This window comes from Sylvia atricapilla, chromosome 2 (genome assembly GCF_009819655.1).
Source record: "Sylvia atricapilla isolate bSylAtr1 chromosome 2, bSylAtr1.pri, whole genome shotgun sequence".
In the NCBI taxonomy this organism is placed as follows: domain Eukaryota; kingdom Metazoa; phylum Chordata; class Aves; order Passeriformes; family Sylviidae; genus Sylvia; species Sylvia atricapilla.
Window position 1 is genome coordinate 101,276,582 of NC_089141.1, and position 20,809 is coordinate 101,297,390.

The following is a 20,809-nucleotide window of genomic DNA, read 5'->3' on the forward strand; positions in this document are numbered from 1 at the left end:
CCTCAGCTCACTTGAAATAAGACTTCTTGGAAGTAAAAAGTTAAAAAATACATTTCTGGAATTTTGTTTTCTATTATCATATAGTAGCAACATATTATAGATCTTTAGCAATGTAAAGCTTTGCTTCTCTGTCTTAATCTCAGCTCCATAAATTACAGTTTATTATCAGGTAAGAATATTGGGTCCACAGTATTAAAGATTTGGCTAATTAATTCCTATTTTTACATTCATTTGCATTTTTATGAGGAATATGCAAACTAAAATTGCAGTCTAACTAGTATAACTATTCTCTTTAGTCAACAAACTGAAATTACTAGTTAAGATGTAAAATGCTATCAGACAGATTTATCAGAGGACTTATGCAGACGATCCTGAAGAAAAACCCTCTCAGCATCCATTTTCTAACTCGTTCAGGTTTTATTTGCATTCTTGGGCTCCTTCCCCTCAGTGAAGATGCATTCATGTAATAATGACTTGGCACATAGGCTTGATGAAAGGCAGAGACTTTTAGCAATGGTACCCAATCACGTGTGGTCAGACAGAACAATAGAAATTTAAAATACAGTGGAGCTATCAATTTTACCAGGCATCACAACCATTCCTATGCTTGATTTTAACAAAAAGCAGCTTTAAATCATTGATTGCAGAAAGAGTATCAAACCTCAACATTTTTTTTTTTCAGAAGAAAAATTGAGGAAGTTTCATCTACTGGTTGCATATGTCTTCCCATTTTGCCCAATCTCTATTTCTTAATGTCAAGAAAAAAACTCAAGCACCTGCTCTTGAGTTTCTATTTGTATAGTTATGCCAACAACAATAACATCAAGTTATTTAAACAGTGACATAAAATAGCATGCAAAAATGTTTGCTGTTATCTAGTAGGCAGGAAACCAATACAAAATATATCTAAATTAGCTGATTTTGTTTCTGTGGCATTTCTGGGCTGCTAAATATTAATTCAACTCCTGCATGCTCTCTTCCTTTTCCACAGAAAAGCATGATGATTATTATCCCAGACTATTCCATAGAGAAATAATTAGCCTTGTATTAAGGAGATGGTCTCATTAAAGGCTTGCAATGACCTTGTTCTGAATTTCAGAGTTACAGCATCATTAATAGTGTTGTTAGCATGATCCACAAATTTGTATTAAGTTCTGAAAACTGCGTTATGAATATAACCCATACAAATTCCAGAACACCATAGCTTTGACCACTATTACCCAAAAGCCATATCCTCTTGCTTTGTATCATGTAAAATTTCCAGTTACCCAAATGTTTTTGATAACTGAAATATCAAAATGATATTGATATGTATATTGATATATATCATATTGATATCAAGATGATGATGATGATGATGATGATGTACAAGCAACACATTTGTTTCCACTTGTCTCCTGGTAAATTTTAACTAGTAGATCTGGCGAAGCCGGTAGCATAAGAAAGAGCAAGGCTAATGGCAGACTTTGAATATGAAATTTAAATTACATGCTGATTTTTGTAAACATCCTGTCTACTGTAATGATTCAGAATTATTTGGAAAAGAAACAAAAAACATGACACTGCACCATCAGATACTGTTCTCAGCAATCAATTTTGACAAAACAGGAACTGACTAAATCACTGTTGAAACTTTCAACAGAGAGACTACTAACTACTTTCACAAATCAGGATAATTCAAGGAAGCATGTTCTATCTTTTTCAATCCCACCATACACTTACTTTAATGATGCTCATCCTTGTTAGCTGATCCTATCAGCTGTGCACTATTAGATCTTCTCAGATTAAGACCTTAGCTGACTGCAGCAAGGAATTTTGCAGTTGACTCAACCCAGAGATACATATGAGAACTGGGTACAGACAGGCAAAGGACTTGGGGACTCAGCACCACAGAAAGTGATCTATTTATCTGTTGTGATAAAGCATGACAAAAAATTGCAGCTATGGTCCCTTTGTGAGCGCAATCATCTCAAGTCTAACAAAGAGAACAATGACTAAATTCTGCTGATTTCTCATCTGAATGGCATATTGAGAGGAAAGAAATATAAGTTTACGACATTAAAAATCTGTCTGGTAGAAAGATGCACCCAGAACAAGTTAGATGAGGAAATGGGTTGGAGGAAGCAGAATTTCAAGGACATTATAAATAAATTAATGCCTTTAGATAAAAAGTTACCAAACTCAAGGACAACTGCATCAACCTGCTGAATTCTATGTGATTTGTCAGTTGCTATCTTTGGTTTGTACCTGCTGAACAGAAAATAGAAGATGGGTTAAATCATGGGTGCGAGGATTTTAAAAGTTTGAATTGATATCAGGACACTTACCTTAGTTGTCCAGAGTCATAAGGAAAAAATCCTGACCTTGTCACAACTCCAATGCTCTGAAGAAATAGAATTCATTAAAAATGAATGCTTTCCATGGTGAAGATATTAATAAACCTACTAGTCATACCTATCTATAAAGTAGTCAAACATGATCTCTATTAAATCTTACTTTTATTGAATCAAATCTGCAACAGAACCATTTTTCAATTATCTATGGCCTTCTGACATACAAATATTGCAATGCTCAGAGAGAAATTGCCAAAATAATTCAGTGCTGGCACAGAAAGGCAAGTCCTCCAGCTGCTCCACTGGGCAATGATGTTTTCTGATATCAAATTTCCAGGATCAAAAAGTGTTTCTCTTAGTAGAGATGAAGTAGTTTTTAAAATCTTCACATCTTATTTTACACCCATATGAGTAAGTGTTGTGGACCAGCAGTATCTTCTATACAAGGATAAAAACAAACATTGAAAAACAAACTGTATTAAGCTGCTTCACTCATTCTCCTCTGGCTGTGCAACACAAGCTCCTTAAAGCAGAGTTCAGTTCTCAAGATCTGCAGCTAAAAGGGAAGCTTGAAAATCATTTGTCTGGGAAATTACTTAATAGAACTGCAGGTTGCTCGGTGTTTCCTGTGAACACCAGCTATTGGTGAGGTACTGACTGTACTCTGACTAGAGTATCATGATGATGTTCCCTGATTTACTGCAGCCAACTCTCGAGTTATTTATTTTTATTAATAAGAAAGGAAATGTTCTTGGCTTAGACTCTTAGCACAAAGTGGTAAGGCAAACCCACAGTTTTGTCATGGATAGTTCACAGGTGCTCTGGCTGACAGGTGCAGAGTGGATTTGTAGTACTGGGACACCAGTTAACATTAGTTTACCCACTGTATGCAGTCACAAAGCTGCTCCCCTCTGTCCTTGAGGTAGAACAAAACCAGCGCTGGTCTAGCTGAGTGCCGTGCTGTATGATGAAGCAATTCAGGAGCTGCTTCAGCCATCTGTGCAGTCCAAGTGGACAGTTCTAGGGATATCCTCACTGCTTCATCCTGTGCAAGACAATCCTATTGCTCAGAACAGCCCAGTATATGCAGAGATGAATCCAGACTGGATGGGGCCCCGAGCAACCAGGTCTAGGGGAAGGTGATCCTGCCCACTGTGGGGGACTGGAACTAGATGTTTTTAAGGCCCAACGCAATCTATGCTTGCATGAAGAGTAATGCTTCAGGCTTTAACAGCCTACAAAATGATGAAATACACACTACTTTGTCTCAAACTGTTACCTCACTTTGGCTTGCTTATGCTAAGGGCACTTCTTTCCCCAGGGTTTAAGGCTGCCCCTACAGGTTTTGGGGTTCAAAGCTGATATGCAAATGTGCATTTATTTCAGGTACCAGTAGGCATGAAACAGTACCTGTTAAACTATTCAATTTATTTTGCTTTCAGCAGTAGAATAGCGGATTGTGTCCAAAGAGGCCTCACAGGTAATTTAAGGCAAAAAATAATCCCTCAAACCTTGAAACAATTGTTTGATATTATGGCCTTTCAAGGTCTCCTCTTTCAGTGACTAAGTCCTTATTTCCTGTAATTTAGGTAAACTCACTTTCATGGAGGTTTTTTACAACTTTTAAAGTTGCAGAGGGCTAACATAAGAGCTAATGCTGAAAAGCTGTTCTCCAGTAGATTTTCCTCATGTATAACTTCTAAATTATTACAGAGGATGCAACCAAGACTATAATCTAAAAATGGGTAACATAAACCTGAAACTAATATTTTTATGGAACTGTATTCTAGGATACTATTCAAGCCACATCTCTCAAGTTTCTCAATTTCCTTTGCTTTTCTTTAAAGTCTGATTCTTATTTCTCCTTGGAATGCAAAAGCTCTGGAAGATCTTCCTTTAGACATAATTCCAGGTGAGATTTGCCTAACACAGTTAATACAGACGGATAAACATGACAGCAAATAAGAAAAACGAATAATGTGTTTTGCTACAGAACAACACTGTGAGACAGCTGGTGAAAAAGCACGTACAACTATTGTTTTTTCCAGAATAATCTAGTAAATGCATATTTTTAGGAACACTTGTGATTTTCCTTTATCTATGTTTTCATGTGAATAGTGATTCTAGAACAAATTTCATTTGTTTTAAGAAGCAATATCCCACCTTTTCAGGGAGTATTTTTGGTAATCAGGTTAAATACTGCAAACAAATCCTGAACCTTAACAGAATATTTGACCTCATTTCTATTTAAATAAAGCAAGACTGTTTTATACTGTAATTGGAACATAAAACCACCCAAACCAATAAAATTGTGTAATGTTCTGCTCTTACATTTCTTAAGCAGAGCAAAAATGAAAAGATTTTTTTATTTTTCAGTTTAAAAATCACACATATAAGGTATCTACATAATTCCCACTGAGTTCCTCCCCTATACTGAGATTTTTTCATATAATAATATTAATAAGGTAATGAAAACATATTTTTCCTTCATACTTTTACAACCAATGCTACACATCTCTGTAGTGTGCCAGTCTCTGTATGTCTCCTCTTGCGTCTCAGATTTCTTCTTTATTCTGATCTCTTTATTTCATCCAGAAGCAATATCCTAACCTGCAGAAGTCCATAATGGACCACCTATTTCATCTTTTCCCATGGATTTCTTCTTTCATGCATTCTAGTCTATACTTTAAATTCTCAGGTAGGCTTGGAGGCTCATTCTGGAAACATTCCTGTACTCTGTGAAAGCACCCCTTCACTTCAAGTTACAGTGGCACACAAACACTTGCAGAATCACATTTTATCCTAGCAGTCCTTTCCTGTCCTTAGCTCATCGCTATGCACAACAACCTAGAGATGAAGACTACTCAGAATGTATCTAAAACCCCATTAGCTTTCCCCGAGGCTCAAACACTTATCCAATCAATTCATGTTCTGATTGCAGTGTCTTCAAACTGCAAAATTTACAACCTCTCCTCGACAAAATCAAAGTCTTAGCTGATTTTAGGTCTAAGCCTGTGATGAACTGCAATTGGCTACGATTTCCCTGAAGCCCTGAAAACTCCTCTAATATAAGGGATTTTAATAGTGCTCTTCAGGCTAGTTTTATTTTTATTTTGCGACGTCTTCTATGGCAGTATCTGAATAATCCCATATCTAGATCAAAGTTGAAGAGATTAATTATTAGACATACTGTTAACTAAGCTCAAGATAAATACACTTACTATGTCTAGAAAAAGATGCTTATGATACTAATGCCTAAATCACTAATGGAGTTCGATAATATCTTAATTAGTGTATTATTAACAGATTCGATTTGGTATTTACTTGATAAATTATCTTTAATCAGCAGTTGTTTGACAGCATTTTTTTTTCTGTCTAAACATTTTCTGTGGAGTTAAATACTCTTGTATGATGATTGATGTTTAAGCTTTTCCAACATTCTTCGATACTTGCCCTGCTGAGGTCCAGCCATGTCCTCCCCCGAGGCAGCCCTCAGCTGTGACTCCTGAACTGCTCTGGACACTGCACTCATGTGGTGATTGCAGGGCATTCTGCTCTGGCTACTGCTTCAGCTTCCTATCTGGCTCTAGGCAAAACCAAGCAAGAGTAAAATGTGTATCAGTGTCTGTGGTACCTCTTGAATCATTTTAAAGGGGAAATCTTCAGTCCTGCCAGCCCCAGTTTATTTTTGAAATGCAACTACTCCGTGTAACACGTCACAGTCCACAACAACTTAATTCCTTGGAAACAGGATAAACTTTGCCTCTCTGCCACAGGCAAAACACCTGCTCAAGTTACCCAAGTCAGAACACTGGGGCTGGCAATTCACTCAGAACATCCATCTTCTGCATTCTAGAAAATGCTTATTTTTGTGTTTTTCTTGAGATAAACTGTCCAGCAGTGAAATACAGGCTCTGTATTTTATTTTCCTTCCTCCTTTATTTTCATTTTTCACTTCCAATTTACATGAAAACTCAATAAAATTCAAGTCTGTATTTTTATGGTACACCAACCGAATGTAGAAGCAAAAATACAATAATGTTACAAAACCTGGTCACCAACTGGTTCATTTGAACATGTCCATTTTAGTTTGCTTTATTTCAGTGAGGGTGTGACACTAATAAAAGTACTCGTGTTCTTAACTGCTTGAATACAATTCCCCTCCATTTCTTCTGAAGACCACCACTGGCTTATAGTCTGTATACTTATATTAAATTCACGTTTGTCTACGGAACACCTTGAATTTTCAACCACAAAAGTGTAAACTATATTTGCATAATTTCTCAATGATTTGATAAATTTGTTAGATTGGGAACCAGTGCAGAAAAAGATCATTATCAGATCTCAATATTCTGTGACTGTTTTTAAGTCCTTTTAGATGCTAGGGACATCACAAAGTCCTCTATGTCAGTGCATAAGCTCAAATTCAGTTGCATGGATACAGTTCCTGTAATTCTTCAGATTTTATGTCCAAATGAATGTTCTCAAAAGGCATTTGTCAACATGGACAGCTTCCATCAAAAAGTAGGGTTGTTAGAATGCTGGAAAATCTAAACATAGGGGGGAAACAATCCCTGAGTTGAGATGAAAGACAAAGGAATTGAGTAGAGACAGAACAAGCGAAAGCCAGCATTCACGACTAGCTCAATTCCTGCTCTGCACCTGCAAATGCCAATGATGAGAGGCTGCCCAGGGCTGTTTTCTCTCATTTGCTGTGGAAGTCGAACACTGTAAATAATAAATGCTTCCTCCTCCTTTGCTTAGTTTTTATACCTGATGCTTCATGGTACGGAATATCCCTTTGGTTAATTTGGTTACAGCTGTCCCAGGATCATCTCTCAGGATCTTGCCCACCCCCAGCCCACTGATGGGAATAGTGTTGGAGAGACAGTATTGATGCTGTGCCAAACCCCTGTGTGTTATCAACACCTCTGTACCAATGCAAAGCAGTGCAGACGCCGAGAGAAAATTAATTCCACGTCAGCCAGACCCAACACAGGCACCCAGCCGGAGAATTGGCATTGACAGTGGCCTGCGAAAGAAACACAGGATCAGGAAGCATTTGCTTAAAAGCTATTCTCACAGGCAGCCTCACAGAATGATTTTGTTGTGCAACGAGGTCGATAGTAAATTTCTGACAGAACGACAGCGATTAAAGGGAATCCTGTTACTTTTTTGTTAGTGAAGCGCTTCCACAATGCGCTTTGATCCTGCCATCGCTAACGACTTTAATTCTCCCGCGCAGTTCCCTGCCCGTTGCACCGGCGCCTCTGCGAAGAACTCAGCGGTAACGTAGCCGAGGTAAATTCAGCCAGATGAGTAGGAACGGCCCCGACCTCCGCCCTGCCCTCATCCCGCACCGCCCTCAGCCAGGCCCTACCCTCATCCCGACCCCGCCTTGCCCTCAGCCCGACCCTACTCCCAGCTCGGCCCCGCCCCCAGCCCGGCCCAGCCCCCAGCCCCCTGGCCCTCAGCCCGCCCTGCCCTCAGCCCGGCCCCGCCCCTTACCCCCACTGCGCACGCGTCCCGACCCAACGCCCCGAACGCTGCCCCGCGCCCCGGCCCGTGACGTCATGTCGCCACCTGCCCTCGCTCGACGCGCTGCCCGGAAGCGTCCGCCCGGGCAGTAGAGCCGGTCGGAGAAAGGTTCCGGGCAGGTTGGGTTCCGGGGCTGCCCCGCTGAGGCGCGGCGCGGCCCGCGATGATCCCGGTGCCGGTGGTGGTGACCGTGCTGGGCGGCTGGTGCGCCGTGTACCTGGCGGACACGCTGCTCAAGGTGAGGGCCGAGGGCGCAGAGCCGGACGGGGCCGGGAGGAGGCAGCGGCAGCCCCGTTCCCCCCGCGCCGGGAGCCCCGGGCGGCCCAGGGGCCCGCGGCCGTGGCCGCGCTGGCGGAGGGGCCGCGCCGTGCCCGGGCCCTGCGCTCGCTCGGGCTGTGGGGCGATCCCGGCCCGCCGCCGGTCCCCGGCCCGGGCAGCCCCTGTTGTGCTTCCGCCCGCGCTGGGCTCTCGGCGCCTCCCAGGAGAGTGCGCGGGCTTCGGTCTGTGCGAAAGGACCGAAGCCGCGAAAAGTTAGGGGAAACAGCTTCTGATATATAGCTTAAGCGTTCCGTGGCATTTTAATGTGCTATCCGGAGTTTATTATTATGATATTAGCAAAACCTAAAAGACACGTTGTAAGTTTGCGGCGTAGAGTACGTGCTTTATAATGTTGTTCTCAAAAAAAAACCAAAACAAAACAAAAAAAAACCCAAAAACCACCAAACAAGTAATTAATATTTATTGTGACTGTGTTTAGTTTTACTGGAAAAAAATTAAGTTGAGACAGAACTCGATATTGAATGCTTTTTTAAAGAAATAAACTTTGATCCTCGGAGAGTGTTAGGAGGCTTTTTCCTCCTGATATAGGGGGGAAGGTTTGAAAAGAAAACGCACCAGGACATCATTTGTTACATCAGGGATGCGTCTGTGCATTGCTCAAGTTTCATTAAGTGGTGTGGAGTTGTTTGGGGCTTTTTTTAAAGATTCAGATTCTAAGATGTGATCAAAATTGCAAAGAATGCATGCAAAGTAGGCTGTGTGCTGGTTAAATATGAAGGAAAGTGAAATGAAACGTTTGATCTGTAATTTTTAATTTTACAGTCCAGAAGCTGCATCTGTTTCTGCCAAGGCAGATAAGGCTTAGTGATATGAAAGTACAAAATGTGCATTTTGTCACTCCCGTCACTGTAAAATATAGGAAGAAATACAAGAAAATTCAGGTTCTTAGAAAACTTGGAAAAGTGTCTCCCCCTACAGCGAACTCAAGAGCAAATGTAGCTCTGTTAATGATGAAAGCTGGTAATTGCAAAATATTAGTCTGTACATAACGACAATAACAAATACAGTCATTTACCTGAAGACTTCTCAAATTTTCTTGCAGCAAGTCTACGTTAAGTACTAAAAACAAACAAACCATTGTTTTGAAGCACGTGAGAAGATTGGCCAGGTACCAGAAGAACGTGCTCTGACTGCAGTGAGACACACCAGGAAGGTCAGCCAGGGGGCTGCTTCTCTTTTGGCAGCAGCTTTGTCTTGGTGAAGACTCTTGGGCTGTGAAGCAAGAGCTGAGCTCAGGTACCAGACCTGTTGTGCCATAATGCTGAGATCATTTGCATCTCTGACATTCTGAAGATCGCTTTCTGCATTAGACCATAAAATAATTCTCTTTTGTAAATAAGGAGAGCCACTGTATTTCTTGCAGCAGCAAGGGGGGAAAAAAAACCCCACAACCCTACATTGGAGCCTTCTTAATGCCTGATTTATGCTGAAAAAGAAGGGAGGATGCCTAGAATTCTATAGCAAGCATGAGAGTCCAGGAGTTAATTTTTAATTCTGATCTTTTAACTAAAAGTTGACCAAGGTTATGAATTGTCAGGAATTATGTGGGAGCCTGTTGAGTTTTGGTGAATTTACTGGTATATTTCATCTTGTACATCTCAGTTGTAGGTTTTACTGATAGTAACACAGTTGAAATGGAATTTGGATTAAATACCAGATTTATATAATTAGGAAGTTCAGGTTGCTTTTTTTTTCTGCTGGTTCACTAAATCTCCAGGACAGTTACAACCCAAGGCTGCTAGCAACCACAGCAAAATTGTACTGTTTAATTAATTGTACTGTTTAAATCTCAAATCACTTATAGTGTAATTACACCAAGAGGATGTACAGACCATGAGTGAAAAATGACGTGGGAACACTTTTCCATGTGTGATCCTGTGTGATATTTTTGGTGAGAGAATGATGTGTGCTGTAACTTGTAGTTAATGTTTATTCTGTAAACCTGTTCAATGTGCAATGGTTTTCAATCAGTTTGTTCCTTCACTGGTTTTGTTCAGATTTTAATTATTTTGTTTTGGCAGTCTGACTCTTAGACTACAGTATAGAAAGTATGACCGTGTATAAATGTATTTTTGCCCAGATAATCCACACATTATAATACTGCTAGATTTAAAAGATACATTTGTGTCAGGAAACTAAAGCTATGCCAAATCAAGCTGGAATTTTGAATGTTAAGTCCCTTTTGCTTCCCCTTATTGTACCACTGCCAGCAATGGTTTCATTGAAGCTTGGATTCTGTAAGAGGGAATCACTCAGACCCCTAAATTCCTTCTCCCTAGCATCCTAAGTCATCACATTTTATTCTGCCCAAGGGATCAGGAACGAGTGAAGGGTAGGAGATTGTCCCTCCCTCTCTGAGAAGTAATGGATGCATTAGACACATTCAGTCAGGGTTGGCTCTCAGCTTTTAACGTCAGGAAGCTGAAATGATTTACCAGCAAAGAAAAATGTTAAAGACTCCTGCTTGCTGGCAGGTACCTATGGAGCTCCTGGAGTATTTAGCAGATGTCCAGCATTTTAAAGGCTTGCATAAATAAATAGGTACTCCTTTTATAGTAAAACTAATCTAACAACAATCCTTTAGATCTTAAAGAAGCAGAGCCAAGGTCTGTGTGAAAGCAGCTTGAACTGAAGCACACCAGGGCATGAGGGTGTGTGTAAAATGTGCTGATCCCACTGGGATCGGGACAGAAGGAGCTAAACTTTGCAAAGAACTTTTTCATATGTTTGGCAAAAGTTTGCAGTAATTTATCATTAATAACATTTGCAGTCAGTGATCATGAATAACGTTTACTCAACTTGTGAGGAAAATACAAAAGGAAAAAAGTTTGGTACCTTTCTTTTCCACATTTGACAGCTGTATGGTCAGTTATTCTGTATTTCTCATGGAAAGCTTCATACTTATTTATGTCCTGCTGGGACAGTGGGGCTGTGATGTTGTTGGAATGAATTCGAAGGGATGAATTTGTGGCATTTCTAGGGAAGAAAGTGGAATTTGTATGGGATAAAAGGAACACAGTTTCAAGTGTCAGATCAGTGTATCTGATCTATTAGGATGGTTTTGAGGTTTTTTGAGTCTGTGAATGAATAGGATTTTTTCTTTAATTCACAAAAGATGGTTTCTCATATTAGAGGTACTTAATGATTTATTTGATTTTGTTCTTAATTATCTGGTAGATTATGTGAGGAGGTCTTTTTCTTTGTTTCCTTGGCTTATGTATCACTGATTGTGTACAAGTCTAATCACCTTTGTGATCTCTTCTGTTAAAATTGGCAAAAGCTGATATGATTGTGGACACTAAACTTCATGGTGCCATAGGGAGTGAGTGGTGTTGATGGGAGTGCATTTACAGTGAAAATTGCTGTTGGTACCCTCAGCTGACAGAACAAAAACACGGCTGCAATCGGTAAGGTGAAGAAGAAGGAGATGACCCAGAAATATATAGGCAGAAAGGATAAATGGTGTAATAGGTGATACATGAACAATGACTCAAGTAAAGAGGAAATTTGTTATTCGGAATAAACTTCTAGTGTTCAAATTTTAATTAATTTGACAAAATGAGAAAAGCTGTTAATAGAATTGTGCAGTATGAGATCCTCAACCCCTACCATCACTGTGGTGCAGGGCAAGAGGAATGCAAGGAATTGGCAAGTTCTAAATTTGTTCAAAGGACCACAGACAACAGCCAGAAACTTGTGAACTTCCTTGTGGGGGAGGAGAAGGGAGCCTGTTGTGAGCTACACATTTTGGATGTCTTCAGTAGGTGCTGCTGCTTGTGAGGGACCTGGGGAACAATGCTCCAGTTCAGACAGCTCCAAAGAGTTGTCTGGGTTGTGTTAGAGACACTCCTGCCTTGGGAACTGCTCAATGTCAAAAGGCTCAAGGTTCATCTGTGCTTTTCCTGACCTCTGAGTTCCTCTTTCCTCCAAGGAAAGCATTCCTTCATCTGGGATTCTGACACAGGCTTCCATGAAGCAGGTGACTAAATCCTATTGAGAATGCAGGTGCCATGAAGTAAAGTTAGCAGTTGCAAAACCCGTGTCTATTGACCTATAATTCAAGATAATGCTGCAGATACTCAGATTTCTCATCAAGAGAAATCTTTGAAACTACTAGAAGTATCTTCAAATGCTGGGAAGTTACCATAGTGAAACTGTTATTGCAATACAAATTTGATCTTTTTTTAATAGCCTGATCAGGTATTCCAGACCGTCTTTAGGCATAGTATTTGTGTTTGAAAAATACTTTAAGTAAGTTTTTATCCTTACTAACAGGTATCTGCAATACAGAGACATATCTTTATTAGAAAGTTTTTTTCCTCTGGAGACAAAAGCAGCATTTTTCATTATTGTAGTTTTTACAGTGTTTATTGGAATATAATTCCATGTTGAAAGAATACCATCAACTGCCTGTAGCCTTCTAAACAGCAAGTAGAACTACTGAAAGTGATTTAACTCTAGAAAAGATGATGCAAGACCTTGTTTGCCACATAACTCTGGATACCAAATCTCCCTCACAATCCTGCAGTTGTTGGAAATGACATCAAAACATCACAAGTGGCATAACCTTTTCATATTACATATCACACCTACCTGTATGTCACAATGTGAATAATGAATGTTGAAATTATACATCCGTTTTTATGTAAACAGGTCGCATTTACTGCTTGGTCACATTACAAAATCTCCCTAGAATGCTTTGGTGGAGCAGTTTTTCCATTGTTTTGCAGTCCTCCAACTCTCTGAAGGCGTCGTACGAGGACTGGCTGCTGACGTACGGCTTGAGCGTCTCTCCCTTTCACCTGCGGTGGCAAACTGCTCTCTTCAACCGCCAGTTCTACAGCTGGGGGAGATGGAAACCCAAGTTTCTCTACTTATGGTATCAGTCCAGCCTCTTTTTTCTTCTGTCAGATACAGAGTCAGCAACTGAACCACAGAGGTGCATTTCAGCATTAGAAGGGCAATGGGTAGGCATGGTTGTTTTAATAGGCTAATGATAAAACCAGTTAGAGTGGTTGCTCTAATTGCACTGTGCCAGTGTAAGTATTTATCCTCTGCTAAAAATGCATAAATGTAATGCAGGTTGCATATTGACATTCTGTAAAACTAGAAATCCTTAAACTGTTTTTACTTGTGGTTTGAACTATGCATAGTTGTGAAGAGTACAGCTATTACATGCAATACTAGATACAGAAGTAGGTCTGAAAGCAGCTGCTCAGATCCTAGTTCATTGCTAATGCTGTAGACTTAGCTCTCCCAATCACTAGAGTTTACGAAGTATTCAGAGACAGCTGTGATCCTGTAGTTAATCATTGCCCAGACATTCAGCAATGATACCTGCTCAGAAGCACCTTGCTTACCTTCTGTCTTTTATCTGCCTGCACCTTTCCATGCAAAGGTTGCACAGTGCTGGGAATGGTAGATAAGTAGAGTGGTTTAGTATGGGTGCTCCTGGACTGGTTTAGAAAACTCTTGTTCAGTTACCTTCCTAGCATTACTTTGTATCTGCTCGGAAAATATAAAATCAGTAAGGTTTGAATTTCTTTTCATTTCCTGTATTGCTACCCTCAGTGAGATTGTAATAAAAGAGAGGTCTGCTTCATACTGGTTTCTCTAGTATGTAATGATTTTGTGATAATCAGTCTGAAATAGCTCTATATCAATTACAATTTTTAATGTGTATAATTTATTACAGTATAATGTTTCCACTAGTCTCTTTAATTAACATTACAAGTCCATGTTCCTTAAAATAAATCTACTAATTCCCAGTGAGCTCCATTAAGGCTGTTAAGAGAGCAGTTATGCTGTTGTGAAAGGAAGAAGGGCTGGTAGTGAGGTGTTTCAGTTAGAAAAAAAAAAGTTATCACATCCTTCAACTATAGTTCAGTGTAAAATAGGAATAATGATATTAATGCTGAATAAAAAATTTATCACTAGGTGGAGTGACATGAATTGAAAATTTTTTCAACACTGATTTTAATGAAAAATTGGTGAGAAGAAGAATGTAGCTTAAGAAATTGGTGTTAATGTGGTCTTGCAGGTTTTTTAAAGAACAACTTTTTAGTTGTTCTTTAAAAAAAGATTCAGTCTCATTTATTCTTCAGCCCATTTTATTGTTTGTGAGAAAGATGCAAAATGGAGGTTTATACATATAAATACATAAGCTGCCCCATCACTTGATCCAGGTCTCTAAATATGTGATGCTGTGGTGCAACATGGGCAATTATACATTGTTAGTTATTTTTTACTTATTATGTATGTTAGTTCTATATTCATATAAATTTATATATTCATAGATACAGGCAGGTTACACGTACTGGGTAACTGAATAAAAGTATCTGAAATTTAATCAGGATATGGTTTGTATGTAAAACATTTATTAAACAAGGAGAATATATGTTACTAGTGTTATTATTGTATATTATTGTTATTAATTTCCTTTAGCATTTTTCTACTGTATTGTTGATGAATTGTGGTAGCATCAGGTAAGTTTTGCCCTGTGCTTTGTGTAATAACTCATGCTATCAAGCAGAGATTTACACAGCCAGAGGTGATACCCTTTTTCTCTTATGGCTGTGCATCGTTGAACTATTTGCTTCTCTCTGCAGGTTCAGCATAGGAATGGTGTTTGGAATAGCTGCTATGTTTGGCTCTGTTATCCTGCTGGGAAAGACCCTGCTGCAAACACTGGCCCAGATGCTCACCGAGGCTCCCAAAGCCCAGAATGACCGAATGCTGCAAGTTGTGGTAAGTGTTCCCTCCTCAGGCCTTTCTTTGAGAGCTGTGTACAGATCTAAAGCAGCTTCTTAATGGGGTATGAGTTGCTTAAATATTCCCATGCAAGAATAACCCAACTCCTGATGGTCATCTACATGAAAATATACTGGTTTTTTACCAGCCTTAAAAAATGAGAGAGTGGGTATAATAAAAGGGCAAATGAAGGCAAACATTTGGAAGAGTTTATATTAAAAATCCTCAGGAGTGGGAATTGGATAGTCAGTTTGAAAAGCCCTAAATTATAGTACTAAGAATAAAATTGTAGTACTAAGAATATAAAACGGTGTTAAGAACTTGTTTCCTGTGAGCCGTACAGTGTAGAGGCTCTGGTGACCTTAAAGCTTGCAGAGCTCATACATAATTGACAAGAAGACACAAGTTCTGTTTGTTTTAATACAATACGAAACCAGCAGTGGAAAAGGAAAGACCGGCAAAAAGTTTTGTGTGGTAGTTGAAGCAAAGAATCATTGGTGAGGAGGTATTTTTTGATTTTTCAAGGACTTGCGACCTAATTTACTATGTGAAATTTCAAGTGCTATTTCTGGCAGTATCTACTTAAAGTCCAATGATATATTTAATTGTTTTATGGATTTCTGGTGCTGAACAATATATTCTATGGTTGTAGTATGAAATGTATTTCACAGGATAAGAGAGATTGCAAATACTGTCTGTTTAATCTCTTCACAAGGCAGTAATGGAAGAACTGATATTGCCTTGCAACAGTTTTAACCTAGAAGGATCCCTAGTCACCTTTTTCATACCAAGACTGCAATCTGACCAAAATGTATGGTCATTTTCCAGAAATTCAAGAAGTCTTATGGGATTGCTCAGCCTTCTGCTACATGGCTTAGAGCAGAGGTGCATTTAAGTACTCAGCTATTCAACTGAACAGATGTTGAGAATTGTGTGCAGACACAATAGACCTTCCTGTAAGCACGAAACTGACAGCATGCAGCTATTACAAAATGGCAGGAGTGCAGGAAGCCTGATTTAGCATATGGCATAAACTCAGTGCCTTTGGATGGCTGGGTCTGTTTCCCACAAGCAGAGTGAGTATATGGTCTGCAGTATGTGTTGGAAAAAGCAGGCAGTGAGACCTGAGGGAGAACTGCTGTCACTGCCACTGCTGTCCCCTGTCCAGAGCCTGCTCCTGAATTACCTCCAGGGGCAGACAGGAGTGGGCAGGGTGTGCATTCTGGAGGGCATAAGCTGAACATAAGACAGAAACTTTTGTAATTTACATTCCAATAGGATCTGTCCTAACCTTTCTGGAGTAAGGAAAGCCTTCTTTACATCTTCATTTTCTGAGGTCATTGTATGGATCCATCCACTTTTGTGACACCAGGATAAAGTGGTCATTGACAATATATTGCTCTTCGGAGAAAATAACAGAGACACAACCAAAGTAAAGATGAGCCTTTGGAATTAATCTGGTGTGAAATGGAACAACAAAAGTAGAAAAATAGCGTAATGTTCACAATTTCAATGTGGACTTGTTTTCTCAGTGACTACCTACTGGCAATATCCCTGCATTCAAACCAAGGATTGAGTGGCACTGAAAACAATTTAATAGATAGGGATAAAGTAATGTCATGGGTGGGGATAAGATTACTTCTCCTAAGTTGAGTTGTGGTTCTGTTCCTTTCTTACCTCATTCTTTCATTTATGAATGGTCATGGTTGTACAATTCTGCCTTTAGCAAGTTTCAGTATTCTTTCTAAGGGGAATATGCTAGTGTAAATTGACACCAAAAAGGGACTTACATGGTTCCAAAGAGGTGAAGAATGACTTAGGAGGACCTTCTCATTTAAATTATTTACTTGTATTTGACTGCCTGGAAGAAAGCGAATTAATTTATAAAAAAACAACAAAACCCCACTTCTTCCTTGTAAACTTAATTTTATCCTGTGGCATAAGGCTATTTAGCCTTTAGCCTCTGGGTGTGGAGAGAGGGAGAAACAGTTCAGCTTATATTTATGAAGATTTTTGTATGCTCCCTCTTTTGTTCAGTCATGTACTTGAGTCAAAATACCTGTCTGTAGGTAACTGGAACTTTTTCTCTTTAGCTGTCCCCTCTTGTGTTGGTTGCCTACTGACAAAGACAGGAAAGAGGCAGATTAGTTACAAGCAAAGGATCTTCTTTTACTAAAGGCATTTCCAGAAGGCCATAAAATACAAGACATTTTGCTTTTTAACAAAGTACTGCTATTGGTTTCAGAACCCTTCATGAGAGGTAGCTTCTGTTTTAGGTGAATCTTAAAATAGCTTCCTTGACGTAAAGTCTGAAAGCATCTGGTGCTGTGTTCTAGCAGGCTGTAGTCATGGTGGAATTGAGATGGCAACTCTTGCTGTTGCCATCTGTCCTCCCACTGCAGAGGCAGCACCATTGAAGTGATGCATTAGTGCCACCAGCTGATGCTGTTAATGCAAGCAGTGATGTTTAAGAAATGAGGTCTGGCTGTCTTTCATACTGTGAGGTACCACAGCTGAGCCTGTTAAGGTAAATACCTTGGTCACCTTCACACTCTGGACAGAATTCGTGAGGTGATTAACATTAATGAATCCTTTTGAAGGATTTACTTTAGCTAGATTGTCTCTTGTAGAGTTCTGCTGCATGGGTAGATAAATGCACATAAGTGAAGAATGTGCAAGACTGAACAAAGGTAGAGTCCAACCTACCTAGTTGGATGTGCAGCCTTTTGTTTTCCATGGTGCTGGTTTTTATAGAGTTCTAAAGACAGGCCAGGAGTTTTTCCCCACAGCATCTTTTTTGTGAGGCTGGATTCCGATTCAGGTTGTGTTCTCATCAGTTGTTAATGAGCATACTGGAATGCAATCTGCCTTGAGCAGAAGAAGCTATAGGTGTGACAAGAGAAATGCCCCAAAGCAAGCAGCAGAAGTGGCCTTGTCATCCCACTGCAGCCTAGCAGCTGAGTGGAATGGAACTGAGCAGGATGAAGGTCCATCAGGAAGAAGGAAGGGATGGTTCCTCATGCTTTGACTAGTGAGTGCTTTGAAGCCTGTCTGGAAGCAGTTGATGTCTCTGACAAGCACAGTGAAGAACCTGGGAGTGATGGGAATCCACAGCAACAGGAAGAATATGAGGGGCCTGCATATTATGTCTTAGGTAAATTGACATAGTATACTTATTTCAAGGTTGGGTTTTTTTGATGTTAAGTTGCCATGTGTAGACTACCAAAACCTGAAGAATAGATGAAAATTACCTTTTTTTTTTGTTTGACCCTGTAAACTGGGATAATCTTGAGATTTGTATAGGAGGAGACAAGGGTGGGACTGTTCAGCTGTCAACTCATTTTTTAATTTTCCATGCTCATACTCTTTAAAGTGCCAGACAATTTTTATTATTTTCTTTTGAAAGGTGGATCTTTACTATAGCTACATGACTCGCTGCAGGAAACTGTAAACTAATACTCACAGTGCCAAGCCTGTTTCATTTGAATGGAAGTTTGTGTATATTTTTATCAACTTCTCGAGCTTAATATAGAGTAGGACATGTTTGGTCAGAGATGTGGGGAATATATAGGGCAGGGAGAGGGCTTTTATGCTTGGAGAGCTATTTAACATTCAATGAAAGAATATATATTTAATATCTTTTAAAATACACTGAATAAGTTGGTAACAAAGGTGCAAACTGATCACACTGCATGAGAATAACCCCTGTTCTGTTGTGGATCTGAAGAAGTGAGTGAGAGCAGCAAATTTAGGAGCAGAATGATTTATCTTTGTACCTGTTTTCCTCCTGTGTTTTGTTTTGTTGTCATGCCCACATCAACAGGTGCCTGGTGTCAATTTGCCCATCAGCCAGCTGACCTATTTCTTCTCTGCAATCCTCATCAGCGGTGTGATACATGAAGTCGGCCATGGGGTGGCAGCTATTCGGTAATTTCTGTTTTGCTTTTCTCCTGCTCTGACAGCAAAGCCAAATATTCCAGAGCAGTTACTTGCTCGTGAATGTTGTTAGCACTGCTTTATCTAGAGACCTTGTTTAGTCTGTAATTCATAGCTTCCTTAGATTTGAAGTTTGGAACGGTGTACAAAGTAAGGATAGGGTTTTAATATAGTGTATATTATACAGATCATAAGAAAGGACTTCTGCTTTGTAAATACAGCATCAGATTTAAAACAATGGTTTTTAGTCCCCCTGTTTTCTTACACATCAATTTCATTTCTGCGCCTGCGGCACATGAAAAGAACTCATGTACTATTGCACAGTGAATACTTTAAAATAGATTTTTAATTGATTTGTTTAAACATAGCTTGTGAAATATGATATGAACAGGTTGAAGCAATAACTTGGTCAGATGTGATTTGCCCCTGTTAACCTCAGTGATGTATTAGTTTTGATCAAAGATTATATTTTTAATGTCCTTAACGATGATGATTACTTCACAAAAATTATTTGACATGTAACATCATTACTGTTAAATGCCACTTCAGCATAAGTAGTAATTACTGGGACTGATTTTCAGGTGTCCTCCACATTTCTCCTGGACAGTGTCATTATCTCTTTTTTGAGCATAAAGCCCTATGTTGTTTCTCTGATTTTCCTGATTGTAGGGAGTCATGACTGCATTTTAACCAATATACTACCTTTTTGTAACCCCAAAGGTTCTCACTCAAAGGGGTGGTTTGAGACCCTATGTGTTTCATATGCTCTGCTTGTATTTCAGCTTTCTTCCTTCAAATATTCACAGGGAGTTTTCTGTGGAGGATGAAGCTTTTGCTTATCCAATCACAAGAAGAAGCAACAAAATTTTCATTCTACTACATGTTGCTGGCAGACTGCAGAGAAGCTAGGAGTTACTACAGAGCTGTACTTAAGCACAAAGGAAGAATAATTATTTTATCTTAATGGTGTGTTCTCTTTTTCAAGGTCTAGAGCAAGGGCTTTGAATATTCAATTTTGGGTTATATTTTCATCGAAAAATTGTTTTCCAGCTATTTCCAGGGGAGGAATTAGTTGGTCCAATGTACATTGGCAGCCAACATTGCTTCTGCTGTTTTCTGCTTGACTTTTTTATTTTCCTTCTAGCACAGGTTGGGTCTATAGTGCTGTAACTGTAAATTGTCAGGGTTTCAACTTCACTAAAAAGCTGTGCTGTGGGCAAATTTTATTATTCTGGCAAGTCACTTAGCATTGAAATCTAATAGACTTTTGCCAACTTCAGTTCTAGAAAGCATTAGCTGTGAACTGTAAGAACTTAAACGTTTGAGCCTTAGCTTAGTCAAGGCTTGTCCAAACAAGTCTTTTTCCTCCTCCGTGTTTATTTTCTACCCAAGTTGTGAAATCCTGAATAGTCATTAAACTGCCTATTATTAATTGGCAGTATGAGATGAGTTAACTCCACAGTATTCGTGTGTGACTTAATTCTGAATAATTTTGTGCAATTCTTTGTCTTCTTTTGGTGTATATACACATTAAATAGATAAATATAAATAAGTAAAATGTTAGACTCAGTGTATTGTCTCAGTAAAGTTATGGGATTAGCTAATCTGTGCCTGATTTGTCTTGGAACATGATTTTGCCATGACTCTCTAAAGTCCCTTATGCAGTTTCTAGCTTCAAAAAACCTTAATGTATTTGTTCCAAAACATTGTATTTAAAAGTAATTGCAGAACCCGTGGAAAAAATATTATCTATATAATAGTGTCCGCTACTAATATATTTAAATAGAATCAAAGAGTGTTAAGGTTTGGAAGGGCATTAGCATTTGTCCTTTAACCTCTTGACTTGTGTTCATTTTTTCAGATGACATTTCCCTCATTTTTGTTGGTTCACAATATACTCTAAATTCCATTTA

The 20,809-nt window shown here is 39.3% G+C and overlaps 1 protein-coding gene across 1 annotated transcript in view; it reads left to right on the forward strand.

The window, feature by feature from the left end:
* Positions 1-7,869: 7,869 nt before the first annotated feature.
* The window catches only part of MBTPS2 (membrane bound transcription factor peptidase, site 2), a 40,869-nt gene continuing 27,929 nt past the window's right edge, over positions 7,870-20,809 (forward strand). The window contains exons 1-4 of the mRNA XM_066313962.1: positions 7,870-8,109; positions 12,941-13,089; positions 14,819-14,957; positions 18,784-18,887. Of these exons, the coding sequence (XP_066170059.1) occupies positions 8,035-8,109; positions 12,941-13,089; positions 14,819-14,957; positions 18,784-18,887 (467 nt within the window). The 5' untranslated portion in view covers positions 7,870-8,034. The remainder of the gene's footprint in view (positions 8,110-12,940; positions 13,090-14,818; positions 14,958-18,783; positions 18,888-20,809) is intronic.